The 18,252-nt window shown below is 49.8% G+C and overlaps 1 protein-coding gene across 10 annotated transcripts in view; it reads right to left on the reverse strand.

The window, feature by feature from the left end:
- SCMH1 (Scm polycomb group protein homolog 1) overlaps positions 1-18,252 on the reverse strand; it is a 71,603-nt gene that overhangs the window by 3,304 nt on the left and 50,047 nt on the right. For 5 of the 10 annotated variants that reach the window (XR_008746454.1, XM_055799530.1, XM_055799527.1 and 2 more), the window contains 7 exons: positions 16,604-16,836; positions 15,918-16,044; positions 14,664-14,864; positions 13,805-13,990; positions 7,604-7,735; positions 1,852-2,055; positions 561-703 (listed from right to left, as the gene is read on the reverse strand). Coding sequence is in view for 8 of the 10 variants with exons in the window: in XM_055799530.1 (XP_055655505.1) it covers positions 561-703; positions 1,852-2,055; positions 7,604-7,735; positions 13,805-13,990; positions 14,664-14,864; positions 15,918-16,044; positions 16,604-16,836 (1,226 nt within the window). In the remaining 2 variants the exon portion in view is untranslated. Of the gene's footprint in view, positions 1-560; positions 704-1,729; positions 2,056-7,603; positions 7,736-13,804; positions 13,991-14,663; positions 14,865-15,917; positions 16,045-16,603; positions 16,837-18,252 lie in introns of those variants that run through there. The other 5 variants (XR_008746455.1, XM_055799531.1, XM_055799532.1 and 2 more) reach the window with 5 other exon arrangements.

An 18,252-nucleotide genomic window follows, 5' to 3' on the forward strand; every position in this document is an offset into this window, starting at 1 on the left:
CAGGACATGGAGCTGTCAAAATTTTTGTAGCTTTAGTTGTACAAACTCCATGCTATACGTCTGCAGCTATTTTACACATTTAAAGATATGCACCAGAACCAGAGCCCTGGGAGACTCCTTTTTAGAGGAAATCGGGGAGTTTAGCAGCTACACACTCAATGAATTCCACTTAGAACATGTTCCTTGCCAGGATAAATTTGCTATGAGGTGAATATTAAGACTCCAGAATGAACAAGGTTTTGTGTTTTCAGTGAGAGGGTTCAAATGCAGCGAAGAGCTGAGCTCCACCCGCAGAGAGGCAGCAGTGCTTTAGCTCCAGCTGGGCTGCGATGTCTTCCCCTTGATGATTTCTGAGTAAGAAGATCCCAAGCCTGAACACGATATGAGCAGGATTTATGAAGATGTTTTTCTTAGCACAAAACTTCAGCTGGTACAAAGTGCTGCTGACTCTCCTAGATTTTCCTTGTGTGATGATCTGCCTCCTCCCATATACAATATACACATATATATGTATACACATGCATATATGTATTTATATACATATATACAGACATACTTACATGTTTTCGAAAGAGGTCAGCGTGGGGTCCCAGCTGTGGATCTGATTCTCGTATGAACTGCATCACCTCCTCCACCGTCCAGGACGAGGGGTCACGGCTGCTCAGCCGCGAGACGTCTCGAGACCCAAGGTATCTATCTGAACCTGGGGGGATGGTGAGACAGCAGCCGTTACTCCGAGCATCCCCACGGCACCACTCCATCAGTTATTCACCCTTAAGCTACCGCTCTGTCTCCTCTCCCAAAGCAGTGGCAGAGACAATGAGAAGGGCACGTCCCAGCTGTGCCCCAGAGATTCCTGCAGCGCAGGCTCAGCACCGAAGCCTTATTCCCTCTCCTTCGGCCTTACTTCTCAGGGCAGCCTCCTACACTGAGCCCTTTTCCTCAGTCTAAACCCCCATTTCCCCTTGCCCCCCTTCAGCCGAGTTTGCCCCCCCCCCCCCCCAGTTCCCACTCTGCTGACGGCTCCCACCTTTGCAGAAAACAATCTTCCATTCCCACTTCCCTCCCTGTGCACTGCTTCTCCCCATGCTCCCCCCACTCCGAACAGCACTTTTAGCAAATCTAACACGGCAAAGCTGGTTTACGTTTTCACCAGCTGCATTTTCTGATGGACTGAGCCCGTATGTGGAATCCTCTTGTCTTGAAGCACTGCCCGAACTAACAGAAGTCCTGCTCCTAACGTGCCAGCACTGGCTCTGCCTGCGTACACAGATGTGGGAGGAGGCACACGGATCAAGGCATCAGCAACCTGAGCTTTTTAGAAAGTTTGATTGATGCCGTGCACCTAAAATCACAACTTTTTTTGCAAACACCTGGATTCGACGTGCTGCTTTACTCCGATGAACAGCTCTCCTGCCCCTATTCCTCCATACAGACACATGCCATCCACACATACACCCACCCTCCTGGCCGCCCGCTCCCAGCCTCATCAGTTCTCGACTCCCTGCCCATTCCTGATCCGTCCTCACAGACTCAAACACCCATTTACCACTTGACAACCCCCTGCCCACGCTTGCAAGTTCAGCTCCTGCCTTCTCCTTCCTCTCCACTGACTCCAGGTCCACCTAGTCACCAGGCCCAACGAGCGACCCTGCAAGCATCACCTCTCCGTATTTCCACCCACCCATCTGCCATGTCTCTAGAGCTACTGTTAAACCTAACAGACTACCTGTTTAACAGTGTAGAGGCCAGTCTCTGGTACTTGCTGGAGTTAGAAAGGTGTAACTGGAGTTAGACAAGCCCTTTATTGCCAAATTTACAATCAGAGGGCTGGCTTCTTAACTCTCTTACCCCCAGAGCTAAGCCTACGCAAGGCAGAGGTACTGCCCTGGGTGAGGCTAGAGGGTTGGTGCAGGTGCCTGTATCCTTGCAGGCGATAGTCTCTGGAGCTCCTGCTGTGGCTGGATGAATTGACAGAGTTCAAGGCAGAGTCCATGGGGTCCAGGCGAGGCTCCAAGGGCCCTGGGAGGCCATCTCCCAGAACAAAGGTTTCACCTGGAACGCACCAAGCTGCAGTCAGTGCACCCGAACGCCACGCAGCCCGAAGTTACGCTCGGTGGCAGAGAGCAGAACCGCAGCAAAGGCAGCGCTGGTGCACGGCTGCAGGTCAAACCACCACGTGGGTGGTCTCCTCGAAAGCACATAAATTAAACCAGGCACTGCTAAAGCGCCCCAGCCTGCTATTTGCCCAGCAAATGCCAGTCCAACCAGCTGGCAGTGATTATGGTCGGTACTGAGACTGGAGTAACAGCTCAGCCACTCTGCTAACGCCACCACCAGCTCCCGCCCGCAGTCCCGCGCCCTTGCTGCTTCCCGAGGCCCTTCTGCGGCTGTGAGCACCGCAGGGTCAGGTGGTGCAGGGCTGCCCGTTCTGGATGCCAATGGACACAGGAGTCACACAACAGCCCTGAGTGGGGAAAGAAGGCTCCCCAAGGGGTCAAGCACCGCACATCACCGGCATTAGTGTGTGAGGTAACGGACCAAGTGGTTGGAATCGTGGGGGATATTCAGCAAGACCCACGCTGTGGCCTGTAGAGCAGCACACGTGCAGAGCAGGGGGGAGCAGCAGGCTCCTCTGAGCAGCTCTGCTGCACTGTCACAGCCAGAGAGCACAGCCTGCTGATCCTCCTGCCCCAAAGGCAAGGTGCTGGTGACCAGCTGCTCACCCCTCCTGACCTCCTGCTGGGCCCTTTTCCATTGCCTAACCAAGTCAGTGACAACACCCTTTGCTGGGACACAGTGCTGAAGGGACAGGGCAGAAGGCTCTCCCTGGGCAGGGGTCCCACTGAGACTGGCTTCCTCACCTTCTCTTCCAGCAACACATTTAATTTCCAGCTGTCAATGGCAGCATCAGGATGGAGGCGCTCAGGAAACTATCTGGGGTGATATACTGTATCGGCTGAGCCAGCAGGATCTCCCTTTGCTGTTAAGACTGTGACAGCTTCATCCTAGGACCACGTGTTTGTAGATTTTACTATGGCACGCACAACCTAGTCTCAGCAAAGGTGGACCTGATGCCTCATGAGTCATCCTCAAATACCTGTGTTCTTAATTATTAAATGCCTGGCAAGTTCATACAGCCAAAGAGGAAAGCAGCTCCTACAATGAGGAGTATTGCCTGTGCACTCTAGGCTGGGCCACTGCATCTGGCTGGCAGCTGGAGCTCCTCTGCCAGCATCCCCAGAGACCATGAGGGCAGCTCACGGCCCTGAGCTGCTGCCACTCAAACACCGTGGCAGGTGACAAGGATGAAGAAACCTGAGCAACTGCCCCAGCCAGGCTCTGCGTTTCTTCCCTGGGACTTCACAGACCACAGGAGCTGCAGATGAGAAGCCAGCACAGCTGTACTGAACTGGGATGGTGGCGAGGGTGCAGAGGTGATACTGCAGCCCATGAGACCCAAAGGCTGTTAAGATCTTCCCAAACTTGCCTGCTAAGCTGGTGCTGCCACGCTCCACTGAAGGGAGACGCAGCCTGCCAGAGCCTGAAGTGGTACATGAGTGTTGCAGACACTGGGCCCCACCAACTGGGGGGCAATCTCTCCTGAGGCACATTATTTTCCCTGGTTTCTATGAACTACAGGACTATTCTGGGAACTGGGAAGCTCTGGTTTCAGTGCTTCTGCTGTTTGTGTTTGAGCAGAGATCCCAGGAGTGAGATCAGCTGCAGGGAGCCAGCCCACACCTCCCTGGCTTCATCTCGTAAAGCCACAGGACAGAAACATCCCCCTCGCCCAGCTGTTCTGCAGTTCAGCAAAGCTGGTATGTGGTTATCACCTTCGCATCTGCAACCCTCCATCTCCTGAGCTGTCATCCTCCACTTGAGGCATTTCTGCCCTTCTTTGCTTTTAGGTCTCTGGGATGCTCTCAGAAACCAGCACCACATCCTTAAATCTCATCTAGAAACAGGTCGGGTGTGAAGGCTGTTACTCCCCTGGTGACCTGTGTGCTGGCCTGCTTCCCACACAGGTAGATGTGTTTTCACCTGCTCCTCAAGCATAAAAGAAGGCTTTCTGACTTGTGACTATTCCTGAACAACTTTGGTCCCCTCCCTCCACTCCTGCACCGCTTTGCCACCATCCAATCTCAGCACAAGGCTGGATGCAAACCCAGCCCTGAGCCGGCTGCTCTGGCTCCGGGGTGGACAGAGGTTCCCTGGCCCAGCCCAGCCCAACCCACACACACTCCACATGAGCTTCTTCACAGCAATGACATTTGGGCCCCTCTCCAACAGGACGGTTTTGCTTAAAACCCAAACCACTTCCCATTAAAGGTGATGTCTGACTCACAGGGAAGTGCCGAGGCCTGAGAGGGACCAGCGGGCACAGGCCTGTGCTGCACATCTCCATCCTCCAAGGAAACCAGCACCCTCTGTGAGGTGGCACAAAGCTTCAACTTGCCAGGAAGCTCCAGGACACTCATCCCAGATGTGCTGGGTCAGGCAAACACGCTCATCTAACCGCTTGTGAAGACCCCAAAGTTCACACAAGAGGGGATTTGTGTCAGCAGAAGGAATTTCTGGGCTCAGCTAGGGAAGTCTACAGCTTGGGAGGCTGGGAGACCACGTGAGCAGGTTCATGTCAGTGCAATGGATCCAAAACTCACCCTCAGGAAATATTCAAATCAACAATTAACCCAGTCGTTATTCTGATGTGAATGCACTGTGACACATTCTTCAAATAGGTGATCGTGTTCTCGCACGTGCTTATGACCATCTGAAGAGGAGGATGAGGCCATGCCACTGGGGAGCACTCCTTTGTTTTGCCCCAGAGGCAGAACTGAAGCTGCATGTCCATTCCCAGGTTACCCACCTCTGGACTGGTGGGGTCCTGGCTGTGCTGCAAACATCGCAGCAGAGCTGGAGGTTTCTTGGTAGGGTCAATGCAAGAGAGATTTAGGATTTTCTTAAAAACACAACCACACAGAGAACTGCTCCGATGAACGATACCTCCAGAAAGGGGACAGGGAAACAAGGCAAGAGGGGAACAATTACTAGCCCTGTGAATCATCTGTAGCAGAAGGCAACACGCTTCTGCAAGCGGCAGGGCACAGACTGCATTCAGGCACATACGTTATCAAGAATCCTTTCACCCTTGATAAGCAGCTTCGGAGCGAGGAGGCGGTGGTTAATTCTTAGGCAGATTTTCTTATAGAAACTGCTAGTTTTAAATAAAGGCTTGCATTTAGAGCATTGTAGGAAAACATGCCACGATTAGTGGCAGAGAGGCAGGGAGCAGATAATTAAAGTTTAATTAAACAAATAGTGCTATAGATTCAAGAGTGCCGTTTTACTGCTAAAACACAGAGTTTGGCCACAAGCATAAATCTGATTTGCACAACTACTAAACACCCACTGTTTCCCACAAATGGTAGTCTTTGAAAAGCAGGTCCCCACTGTGCTGGAACTGCAGCTTTTTAGCAAAAAGCTACATAAATGCCACTGGATGCAAGAGGAAGAACAATGTAAGAAGTGAGATCCCCTCCTTATCTTTCTGACTTCTTGCCAAAGGCATGATGAACGAAGACATCCCACTGCTACTCACTGCCTTCAATTTGGCAAACTGGAAACTGTTCAGGTACTGCTGTCTGTCACACTGCTGAGGCCAGGCTGTGCTCTGCTGAGGGAGTTCATCACCGTGAGATGTACCTCCTTGCTCAAGAAATATTCCGTATCTGGGTATTTCAGCCTCATATTCTTAAAATATACCCTCTTGAAATGCAAATATTCCTGCTTGTACTTACATTTCATGGTGGAGCCTCCTCCATGAATAGGCTTTTAGCTGTGGGACAAAAATGAATTTCTAGATGGAATTTGGAACCGCACCTCATCTCCCCCTGCCCTGTACACCCCCCTGCCTGGGCCAGGAACAGAACAAGACCAAGTTGCTGTAGGAAGTTCACACACCGGCAGAATCACCCTCATATGAAGGCACACTTTCTGCTCACTTGTACCTACTTCTACAGAAGAGGCTGGAGTATTCTGGGCATCCAGATGGCACGACCCATTCAAAGGCCAAGAGATAACTGAGTAGATTTTGAAGTAGGCTAAGAATCAGTCTTGCAGACAACCTAACTTCTCTTGGAATTACCCATTAAGGAAGCTTTGTCTCTTCGCTGACAACACCGAGTGTACAATATTCACCCAAGGCACCTTGGAGTACACCGCCACGCTGCAGGAACAGGTGAACACTCCGCGTTCCACCTGCTGGTAGAGCACTGACTGGCTTTGCTGATGGTTACCTGTGTGCAGCAGCTGACACATTAGAGGAGAATGTCAAAACCAGCAAGGATGTGTATCTAGAGGTGAGAAACAGCCTGGGACTCAGGAAACAATTTTTGACTTCTCAGTATGCTGGAATAGATGAGACAGTCCCACAAATCACCTTGTTCTTCGCTTCAGCTACATGACAAACTTCCAATTTTAATCAATGTAGATACTACGGCCACTAGAAACTGTCACAAGATGCAAATTCAGATCAGCTGTGCTTAGATACGGGGCCAATAATCCTGAAGAGCACAGGGCACAGTGATGGATGGAGTCTAAATTACGCCACAGCGCATGGGAGGCTGCGCACTCTCAAATCTAGGCTCAACAAGCCAAGCCCAGCAAACTCAGCAAGAAATGGTGATTCAAGGGACAGCAACAGAGCACAAAGCCACTGAACTGTGAGCCCAGCCAAGGGTTTCCAGCAATTTTTTAGGGACACATTACAAAGAACAGAGACTAACACCTTGGCAGATTCCACCACCAATTAATTAAAGGGCTGCAGCAAGGTTAAACTTCGGGTCTGTGTTATGGAGTGTGGGCAGTTCAAAAGAAAACGGAAGGTGGAAGTGTATTTACTGAAGACCCCTGCTCAGGGTTCAGGTAGCCCCCCAACTACCTGGACCCCCAGAAATCTCCCACCTGCACGTGCAAGGGACACCTGCGGGCCACAGACCAAAGATGTCCCTGCAATTGCTTTTGAGAACGTGGCACAGCACACCTGCCCCAGTTACCCAGCAGCACTGCAGCCCCAATTTGATCTGGTTTCACTGGTGGAGCACATGCTAGTGAGACCCTCCCTGCTATTTAGGGAGGACTGTGAAGAACAAGATGGGATCCTGGGAAAGGGCAGCAGATTCCTGGCCGTACAGCTGCACATCAGCATCTGTACAATACACTGCAGCAAACCATCACGAAAAAATTCAGGGGAAGACTGACTGAAGCAACTGGGCAGTTTTATGACCGTTCATACCATGCATAGCAATGGAAGCTAAAATATGGGTAATTAAATCCCAGATTACATGGTATTAGATGATGACTATCAGAGTTAGAAGGAATTCTCCCTGCATTCCACATGCCTTACACAACTGCTTGGGGAACCTGCCCTGGTACAGAGTGGTTTCTTCTCTGTGAAACACCAAGCACCAAACCATGCCAGAGACAAAGCAAAACAGACTTCCTAAACCCACGGCTTGATTTGGCACAGCAAATCTAATCCTGCTGTATCCGTTACAAGTCACTATAAACAACCAGCTTTGGGCAGAGACGCTGTGCTCACCTTCCAAAGGGTGACGATCATTCTTTGGTAACTTGGGGGAGAGAGGAGCACTGTATGGAGGGGAATCTTGGGAATATCGCTTTGTACCCCGGCCTGGTCCCTGCAGAGTGCCGTCTAACGAACTGCTTCTGTCTAGGAAAAGAGAACAAGCCCTATTTAGGAGTGGAGACTCTCTGGGAAATTCAGTCTTGCCAGAGTCACCTGAGACTTGCATGCATCTCCAGCTTGGTAACAGCCCATTGAAACTGCAATCCAGCACATCTGTCAGCGCTTAACACTTTATATTTTGCTTTGCAAGTTTTATCAGAGAAAAAGGGTGTTGAGAAACCTAAAGAAGAATCTTAGCCACGTTTTGCCATATTTCATCACAAATATCACCTCTGATTGACTTAATTCTATTTCTCCTCATTTTACCCCTTGGCTCATCCCCCACAATTCCTGCTCCTCCCCACTCTTCACCTTTCAGACGCACGTGATCCTTGGACAATTTGCAAACAACCCTTGGACGATGTGCAAACACCTGGTGCCACAGACCAATTTAAACCATACTCAAATTTTCAATCTTTCCCCAAATGGATCCCTCCAGCATCCCAGCTGTCGCTGTTGCTCTTCTCCAAATGCTTCCCAACGATGGGGATCTCCATATTGTATGCAGCAGACGAGATGTCAGGCTGGGCTGCGAGACGCCTCTTTGCAGGTGGCTCAAGGCTGCACACAAGTGTCAGTGGGTGGATGAACACAGAGAATGGAAGCGCTAACACTGATGGGAACAGCAGCCAGGCAAGCGATACAGGGGGTGGCAGACCATGCCCCAGTGAACTGAGAAGCAATGAAGAGGTCACCCACCAGCCACCACCTGCCCACGTGGGCCACCAGCGCTCCTGGCTGGTCCCTGAAGCTGCCCCGAGCACGGGTGACACGTGTGAGCCTGCAGCATTCAAGGTGGGCGGGGAGAGAGGGGTGAAATGCTCGTAGACAGACGCTGGGAGCGGGACAACAGCACGAAGCTGCCCCAGCTGCGGGTGCGGGGCAGGAACGAGTGCCAGAGGGGTGACAGAAATACAGCAGGGAGGGACTGGGACGGGACACCAGGAGAGATGCATCACGCCAAACAAAGAAACGAAGGTACAGACGGGTGGGAAGCATCAGACAGTCACAATTTAGTTGGCTACAGAGAAATACAAAGGTAAATATCTGTTTATCAAAATCCTTTGGGGAAACGGAAGGTAAGCTGCTTATACCGAGCCCCTGGGACTCCCACACACGTATGACCAAAAATCACCGTAACGTTATTAGAAGGACAAACATTGTCCTCAGGACAAGTCCCTGTAAGAAACATTCACTGCCCAGAGAGAGATGGGAAAAACATGCTCTTAGTAACGCCTCTGGATATCTCTAAATGTAAAACTGCACGATCTTCTTCACCAAACAGTCACGGAACCACAACAAAAGGTGATGCTTTTTAAAGGTTTTACCAAGTTTTGTTTTGGGTTATTTTAAAACTGCTTGACTTTAAAAGTAATGCGAACACAGAAGGTCAGGTTATAGAAGATAATGCAGCGGATCAGAAGTGACATCAGTGTAAATTAATGGAAGGATAAACCCAAAGAAGCTCTGTAGCTAGGGTCTCTGATTTTAAAGGACAAATGCTAAGAAAATAAAGAAATGGAGTGATACATAAAGCTGCACTCAGCAGTCACAGTGTGGATCACCAGGAAAAAAGAAAATACCTTCAGTTCAAAAGAGGCCATAAACATCAAGAGTGTGTATCATTGATGAGGAAATAATCTGGGAGGAAAGGATCCCAAATCTAAGTAGATAAATGTTCATTTGAGAAGGGTGCTGAGAACAGGCAGATAATTTACTGGAGATGAAAAGGACCTGCTCAGCATGGGGTCCTATACCTCAGAGGATGGCAAGTACAGGGATGAACTGTTTAACTCATTCTGTCTTTTCATGCAGTGCAAAGGAAAAGACAGGACTGTGTTTTCAGCTACAGAAGTAACAAGTGCATGGGAACAGAGCGAGAAGAGACTGTGCAGAAAGGTAAAGACTGAGAAAAAAGAAAAAGAAAGGTCGTCCTTGTCTGCAAATGATGGGACAGCTTTGAGGGACATTTCAGCTCACCTGACCGGAGAGGTTGGTGGGGAAGAAGAGAAGCACACCTGCCCGTGCCTGGGTCTGTGCTGCTGGCCATCACGAGGCAGTCAGGATGGACGCCTGTCAGTCAGCGACAGGCTGCTCACCTCATCTCATCAACTCAAAGCCAGTCAAGGCTCCTGCTCCTGGAGAAGTGCTGACTGCCCCGACTGCAGAGCATGCCTACACAACTAGCTCAGCCATCGTCGATGCCTCTGTGACATCCACAGGCATTCCACAGAACAAATCCTACCCTTCACTTCCAGCTGCAGCCACGCTGAACACCAGGACAAGGCTCAAGGGATAAAAGGAATGGGACAGGAATGAAAATATACGCCACTGACTAAGTGGAAGTCAAATAACTGAATGTATCAAACTGAGGATGTGAGGGTGTGGAGGAAGCCAAACCATAACTTAAGAAAGAAGGCGTACATTAAACCCTGGGTCTGCTGCACCAAATGTTCTAATAAAATTCAGGGACACACGGCTCAGAATGACTGGAAACACTGTGTTAACATTTAAAAAAGAAGGTGAAAAAATGATTTTGGCAACAAATTGCTCACGTCTGACCTCAACAGTACCACAAGGCATGTAAGAGGTTCTGAAAGAAAGGGTAGAGAAAATACTGCAATTACACACGGCACATATTGCGACAGGTGTTCGTCAGAGGAGGCTAACCCAACAATTTCCTTATCATGGGAAAATAACTGATCTATCGCACAAAGGAAGAATGGCCAATCTCATTTACCTGGAATTCAGCAAGGCATTTGATATGGAGAACCACCAGCTAAGACAGAGAACATGAGGACTACCAGAAGCCTTGTTATATGCACGAACACCTGACCTGAGGGGAAAAGCAGTTGGCAGAGCACTAAGCAAGAGCATGACGCTGAAGAGCAATTGCTAATGAATTTTCTTGAGGACCATTCTTAACCCCAGTGTCATTTAATATTTTTATTAATAACTTTGGCACCGATTTTAGACATTCACCAATGAAATCTGCTGATGTCTTCCCCATACGTCAGGCCAGATAAAGTAGCACTTGAAATTACGCAGGAAAAAAAAAATAGAATGGAGTACCAGAAAGGAGATAAATCCAGCAGCAAAACGCAGGTATGCACTTAAAGCGTTATCCCATCAGCTGGGAACTTGCAGTTGATAATAATGGATGAGAAGAACAGGGTGTGTGACCAGTACAGGCTGATCATTACCTGCTACAAGGATGCAGTAACAAAAAGAGGCTTCCAGAGACGTTTCTTGTGAACATGGTGGTGCCGGTGTTGTTGCACCAGGCCCCCACGAGCTCTTCCCCAGAGTGCTGGGTGACACTCCGGTCACCTCATTAAGTTTAATTCAAACCAACACTAGGTAAGGATTGCTGAGAGCCTTCCTTACCAGAGCAGCTAAAAGGCGAGCTCCCCTGAAGGATACAGCTGCCCTCTAACTAATTCCAGAAGGAGAACTAAGCTAAAGACAATGTTAAGACAAGAAGACACAGATACAAAGTTGCCCAAGAATAAATCTGGGCTAGAGACTACAACGTGGTTTCAAAAAATTCAGCAGAAAACCTTGCAGTAGCCTCCAGCGGAAAAGCAAAATCCCCAGCTCCATAGTCAATTAAAGCAACACCGTATGCTGCGGTGCCTGCAGTGACAGGACCCAAGGTTCAGTGGTCTAGAAGGTCCCTCCAGTCCTGTTTTTCAGACAGCTCCAGATCAGATCTACCTGTTCACAACACCTCACAGCCCATCCCTGTCCCTATTAACAGAAAGAAAACTTCCAGTTTTCTTGCAAAACTGCTGTCTCCTGATGTACAACTTGATCTGTTTCCCCTTGTTTTCATGATTATGCCTTACTTAGCGAGACAGAATGCCAGGGTGCGGCTGACCTAAGGGCTGCTGCAGACCTTCCTTCTTCTGCCCCAAGCACACATATGAATTCTCCACAGAGAACAGTGGTCCTCCTGTAAAGTGAGTTTGTTCTCACAAGCTGGAACTGAGACCAGCTCCCAGTTCTAACCAGTGATCGTTTTCTAGAAGAACCAGCCCCACTCAGGCACACGAGCACCTGTACTGCAGAGGAAACAAGGCAGGACACACAGAGCTGAAGGTGAGACCATGGCAGCCTTGACACTTGGTGTGATTTAAACTGATGTACAACTCTATCCTCATTCTTCCATGACCATCCCTAACCTCTCAAAATGCCAGTACTGTTTTTTTTGCTCTCACCAGAAGCCACTGGAATGTGTAGATAACAATGTTTACAATCTTCTTTCAGGTGCTTGAGAAAGGTGTTAGATGACCAGATGCCCAACAATCCCTGAGACATCAGTTATGAGCTACAGGACTAGGTGTTACCACTTCTCTGGATTGTGCTGAATCTTTCCTTAATCCCTGCAAACACTAAAAACAAAAGAAGACTTCAGGATGGGTAGGTCTCAGCATTGTGTCATTTATCTGGTGCTCTGCTTGAGTTTCCCTGAATTCTGACTTCGGTTTTTACACTTTTCCACCCTGCCAGACAGCTCAGCTCCTAGACCCACATTGCTGACATCTTATGGTGGTTAGAAACCACGTGTGAGAGTTACAGGACCCTCTCCATCCAAGCCTGCTGCCATGCCCAGACCCCGAGTCCTCTTTCTTCCATCCTGGCTTTGCTCTATCTCATGACAAGAGGGTACTTCCACACTGAAAAATGGGTATTTCTTCTAACGCAAGGTTCCCTAGAGCGGTAGCCTCTAGTCCCAGTAACTAGACATGCTGCTCCTGGACTTGCCACAGCAGCCAACCCACTTCCTACAGCTCCTCTTCTTACAGCACAGCACGGCTCCCTGGCATTGCTGGCTCCAGCATGGCTCTGCACAGCCCCAGCCTGCAGGCAGCTGAGCAGCCAGGGAGGAAGCAGAGGACAGTCACTCCGAGATCCTCATGCGCTTTAGACTCTTGCTAATCCCCTCCCCTGAGTACGAGTGCTATCCAAGATGCAACGAAGCACCGTGGCATTAGGCCGTTGCCCCTAAGCTTCACGCTTAGCACCTTTTCCTTAGACAATTCTTCCTAAGTGCTTATCCTTTTACATCAGAAATTCTTGCTTTTCTCATCAGAGCCACAATTATCCAAAGGACTAAGTTTGGAAAGACCTCAAACAGCATGACAGCTATCTGCTGTCTTGGGGGCAGGAAGGCAGTGGAGGAAGCAAGACAGGAGAGATCAGCACAAGACACCTGCTAACTACCTAAAGAGATGCAGGTACGTTTCATGCTCTCCATGACTGGCAGTAGTGCTTCCAGAGCCCCACAACCAGCCCAGGCAGGCAGCTATCACCCCAGGGGTTGCTGCCACTACACAGCACTGCAGGGAAAGCTACAGGTCTTCTTATTTTCCACCACTTTCACTTAAGAGCAATTTTGCAGCCTGACGATTTGCATTGTGGCATGAACTATCTTGCCAGGGGTGTGTTGCTTCAATGCAGTGGAGTGTCAGCCGTGCCAAGAAAAACAAAGCCACCTATGCCTCAGACCACTGCAGCATGCATCATCCCTGAACAGGCTACGCTTTCACTGAGGGCTGGATGTGCCGTCTGCTGGCAGCAGATCCATGGCCAGTGTGGAAACTGCGCTGCTAGCCTTTCATTCCATTTCTAATTACAGTTTACTTGCTGCATGTTATCACTCTTCTATTTCTCATGCAGTCTTTCACCTTAATTCCTAACTGGATGAAGTCACCATAATCAGATTACAGGAAGCAGGAAGGACCGGGGGGGGGGGGGGGGGGGGGGGGGCGGGGAGCAGGGGGGTACAAGGAGAGGAGGGAAGACAAGGAGACAAGCACGGATGAGTGGAAACCTACAGGCACAGATGGAAATCAGACTGACAGGCAGAAAATACTGCAACTTGAATCCTGTGCAAAAAGAGCCCTGCGGACACGTGCACGACACTAGGTGTGATGCAATGAACCCTGCAGAGAGGGCTCTGAAACACACGCCTGCCTCCTGAGATAAAGATAAAATCTGGGTTAAGAGCACCTGGGGTCCCTACAACGCCACCCCCGCCCCAGCTCCTACCTGGTAGATACCTGTCGTGGTCGTACTCGTGTGACCGCTGCATGTGGCTGCTCTGAGTGAAAGGCTGGTTCCCAAAGAGGTTGTCACTGCGAAGATTGTGGCAGAGCTTCTCCAGGAAGCGGAGGACGTAGGTGATACTGTTTACTGCTGGCAGGTTCAGAGTGTGCTGTTCCCGATCAAACACAGCTGGAGACAGAAACAAACAGAGCCCAACACGTAAACCCCCAGCAAAGGCAGGAGACTACGCCCAGGGCTGCACAGCCAGCTTCTGTATCTCAGCATCGCTGGTCTAGACTAGAGCAAACAAAAGCCACTGCCTTCCGCTGGCTGCGCGCTGGCGAGCTCGCTTCCCTGGGACAGGCTAAAACCAGCCTGCTGCACCCAGCACCCGGCCGGGGCTGCAGGGCCCGCGGAGCTGCCTTCGAGGGAATGGAAAGGCAGTTGAGGAGGGGCCCGCACTCTCAGCGGCCAGGTAAACACGGGCTTAAAAGCAAAATTAAAAGCCAGGGTATTTCTTGTATTTCCGTCAGGAGTTCTGAAAATCCCACCCGTTCCGCCTCCTTCTGGGGGCTCGGGCAGTGCTGCGGGGTGATGGGCGAAGCACAGCGCTGCCCAGGCCGGCAGCAGGGCCATGGACTGCCTTCTCCAGCAGCTGTGCCTGGCGGCCACGCTAACTGCTCTGCTCCCAGTCAGCCACTAGCTACTGCTTCACTGACACAGATGTTTGGTGAGAAAGAGAAGACAGAAATCTGTCTGTCCCTAGCCCATGACTGCACCAAGCTTCAGGAGAGACATCTTCCAATGAGCGAGTTCTTGCAATGGCATCTCTGGAGGCTAAGTGCTGTGGGCCAGTTCTCACCTGAGATGACCTCTCCCCCGTGGCCTTGTTTTAAGAAGGAGAAGACTGTTTTCTGATGATAAGCGCAATCAATGCAGGCCTGTACTGCTTGCTGCAGGACAACAGAAGCTCGAGCTGGTCCAAAATGGTCCGGCAGCTGCTGAACTTTCTTCTTGTCTAGGTGGGGCCCAGTGCTGCCATTCTTGTTCAAGTAAATGCAAACTGCCAAGATGAGAAATGTGTTTGCCATTAACCCACTCAAGAAAGCAAGAAACAGATGCCAAAAAACCAATTTGAGAGATGCTGAGATTTTAAGACTCTCAAATCACTCACAAAGGGGAATCCACCACAACTGCCTGTCTGTACCCTAACAGCAAAGCCGCTTATAAAGGGGAATCACCTCTGAATCTTCCTGCCTCACATCCACCTTCCAAGATGCCGCTGTTTCTCCTACACTTTCCCCTGTAGTCGGGCTCCCAAAGGCAGGCTGCAAAGTGGCTCCCATGCCAGCCAGGTAAGGTGGCTGCCATGGTCAAAGGAGATGAAGGAATGCAGCCCCCACTTTTTAGGGAAACTTGGTTCTTTAGGTTCCTCTGAAAACTGGCCAGCTATGTTCTGGGGAAACAGGGCTCAGCCCTTATGCAGCGTTTGACTGAACATATAAAAAGCAGCTTTACATTAGACTTTCCTGTCCAGAATCATCTTCAGCTACATCTTACAGCTGTAGCAGAGCATACACTCCGCACTGCCACCCCTCCTGTGCTCCCTTTTGTCCCTGTTTGCCTCAATATCCTGGCTGAAGCTGAACAGATCCCTGTCACTGTCATTCAGCAATTGTTCTGCATCTCGCTGTAGCTTCAGCAGCTGTGCTGGGCACGGTCTGGGAAAGCTCATGCTCTGGACTCAGGAACAGTGCTGCACACTGTACTGCCTGGGCACAATGGGCCACGAGAAGTGCCTTTTGAGAGCTGTGGAGTCACTAGCATGCATGTGGTAACTCAGGGAAAGGGGTCCTTGCACTGAACAGATGGACCTGCAATCTTCCTATGACTTCATTATTTCCGAAACAGAGAGAGATAAACAAACAGCTGATCTGAACTCATGTGCCTCTCTTTTCCTCCTGACACACTCTCTCTTAGGCCAGCCTTTCTGGAATTGTAACATTTGCTGGTTTACAGTTTTAGGAAGAAATGGAAGTATCTCAGCATGCCGTTTTCTGACTGATGCTGCTCCTAACTGTGCAATCTTGTCAAGAATGCGGTTCGAGACCCTTACCTGTGGGAGCCTGCATGGCAGAGCTGGGGATTGTAGCAGCGTCCTGGGGCACAGTGCTTGTGTCTGGTTCTGGGGTACTGGTTGTTGGAGAGGTGGGTGCTGGGTTCAGCAATGTCCTAGGTTTCCTCTGCAGAAAAAGAGGAGATATTTCTCCTTTTACCCCTGCTCTCCTTTACCACCCACGATCACTACACTCTCTCCTCTGCATCCAACAGACAAGGCACTGTGGAACATGACACACTTCTGATGGTGATGATGGGGAGTCTCAAGAACCTAGTAATCGATAAGTGTGTATTTTATAAACCACAATCCTGAAAAAATAACAAGCCTGAGATCTGCCACCTCTGCTTGACTTAGACTAGCTACACACGATGGATGGAAGAGCTTATTCCACCATTTGGCCATCCTGTCATAATCACAGCATCTGCCATGCTACTTCACAGCTAATGCAGCTCCAAAGACACAGTTTCTTGATGGAAATGATCTTTAGGACACAGACATTCTCTACAGCTCTGGGGCTGGACTCTGAGGGACATTCCCAGCCCACAAACCCCTTTGGTCTCCTACTTGCTGCAGTCATACAGCCAGAGGCTGAGACAAACGTGCACAAACACACGCATGCACCATCCCATGGCAGACCTTGCAGCACCTGCTTTTCACCCGCCTGCATCAGCATCAGCTTTTACCTTACTGCCAGGCTTGGGGCCTCTCTTTCTGGGGAATTTCAAAGGCTCCACTGACTTGGAGGGTGTAGGCATGGGGTGATGGATTAGCGCTTTGGTCGTTCGACCACGCTTCTTCCCTGTTTTGCGACGCCTTTGCCCTTGTTGATGCCCCAAAACAGTCTTTGTGCTACTGTGCATGCTAGGTTTCTCCGAGTTTACTTCGGAGGCAGGTAAAGGGCTCTTTGGAATCACAACTGAAATAAAAAGAGAAAAAGCAAATATAATTAAATCAGGCGAGAATCAAAACAAGAGCAGCCTCCATCTTTATACTGTGTCACATGGAAAAACCTGGAGTATTCACAGCCCCCTGAATGGAGGCTACTGCTCTCCAGGCCAGAATAAAAACCAAATGCACTGATCCTTGCTTCAGCACTCGAGCTGTGGGACACTGTGGCTTAGCCTGGATGGGCTGAACTCCAGAAGGATCACGCTTTCAGCCATACCTTCCTTCCTGAAAATAAATGGCACCTACACTTCTTTCTTCTGCGAGTGGTGACCTGCCAGTGATCACGTAAAATTCACTGAAAGCATTCCTACAGAAGGATCAGTCAAGACCTGCCTGACAGTCACAGAGCCAGTGCTGTGCTGGAAATCCCCTCTCTCAAGGCAGAAGTCAGATTTGCCCTGTCCCTGAATTACCAGTGAACTGCAGGGGAAGGTACCAGCTCCATCCTGGATGCCTGCAAAGACCATTGCTCCTGGCCATGAGTAATAGCTTATCTTAGTTGGATCAGCTGACCTGCTCCTCACACACAATGCCAGATGTACATGAAATGCCAGCACATAATCTGTTCCTTCTTATCTTCTCACACTTTCTATGACAAAACCAGGTTTCTGGTGTATTTGCCCACAAATACCCTGAATTTGGCCATTGATCATTCCTAAGTCCTGCTAAAGGCTAGAGATAAGCTGGCCCAGTTCAGCAGACCAATCTTTCCTTTAGATTTAAACTTCTGCTGAAAAGAAACAAAACAAAACCCTCCCAGATTTTTAAAAATGCACAGTGACCTTTAGGATGTCTTGTTTCTCAGACCTAGAAACCTCACAGTGTATTCAACAAGGGGACTCTGAATTTGAAACCCCTCTCACTTTTAAAGTGAGAGACTTTATAGTTAAGGAGAGAATCTTGGCCAAGGAAAGAGAGGGCATGCAGCCCTAACAGTGGCACAACTGTGGGTATATGAAGAGATTCTTAAGTTTTTTCTAACGAGGGTTTTATGAGCAGTTACTGTGAGGAAGGACTCATTCTCTTGGCACAAAGACACCATTTCCTACCAACAGCTCAGAAATAGCAACTGAGCTGGGTCAAACTTCCCAGCGGTGTGGAGAAGTTCAGTGGACTGCGAGGTGACAGCAGCAAGCCCTGAGACAGCAGATACTCCAGGGATGGGGCAGCGAGCTGACGGCTCTGCTCACTTCTTCACTGCTACTGCATACTGGCTGGTACGGGGATCAGTGGCAGCTTATTTTGGCCTTACGTGAATGAGCCACTGAAGGTGGAGGATCCTGCTCTGCTCTTTTGGTCTGACTCCACTCACCAGCTTTGACTCTGGGATACCCTGTGCTCTTCATGGGGAGACTGGGCATGAACCTGGCTGCCAGGCCCCAGA

This window comes from Falco peregrinus, chromosome 3, assembly GCF_023634155.1.
Source record: "Falco peregrinus isolate bFalPer1 chromosome 3, bFalPer1.pri, whole genome shotgun sequence".
NCBI lineage: Eukaryota > Metazoa > Chordata > Aves > Falconiformes > Falconidae > Falco > Falco peregrinus.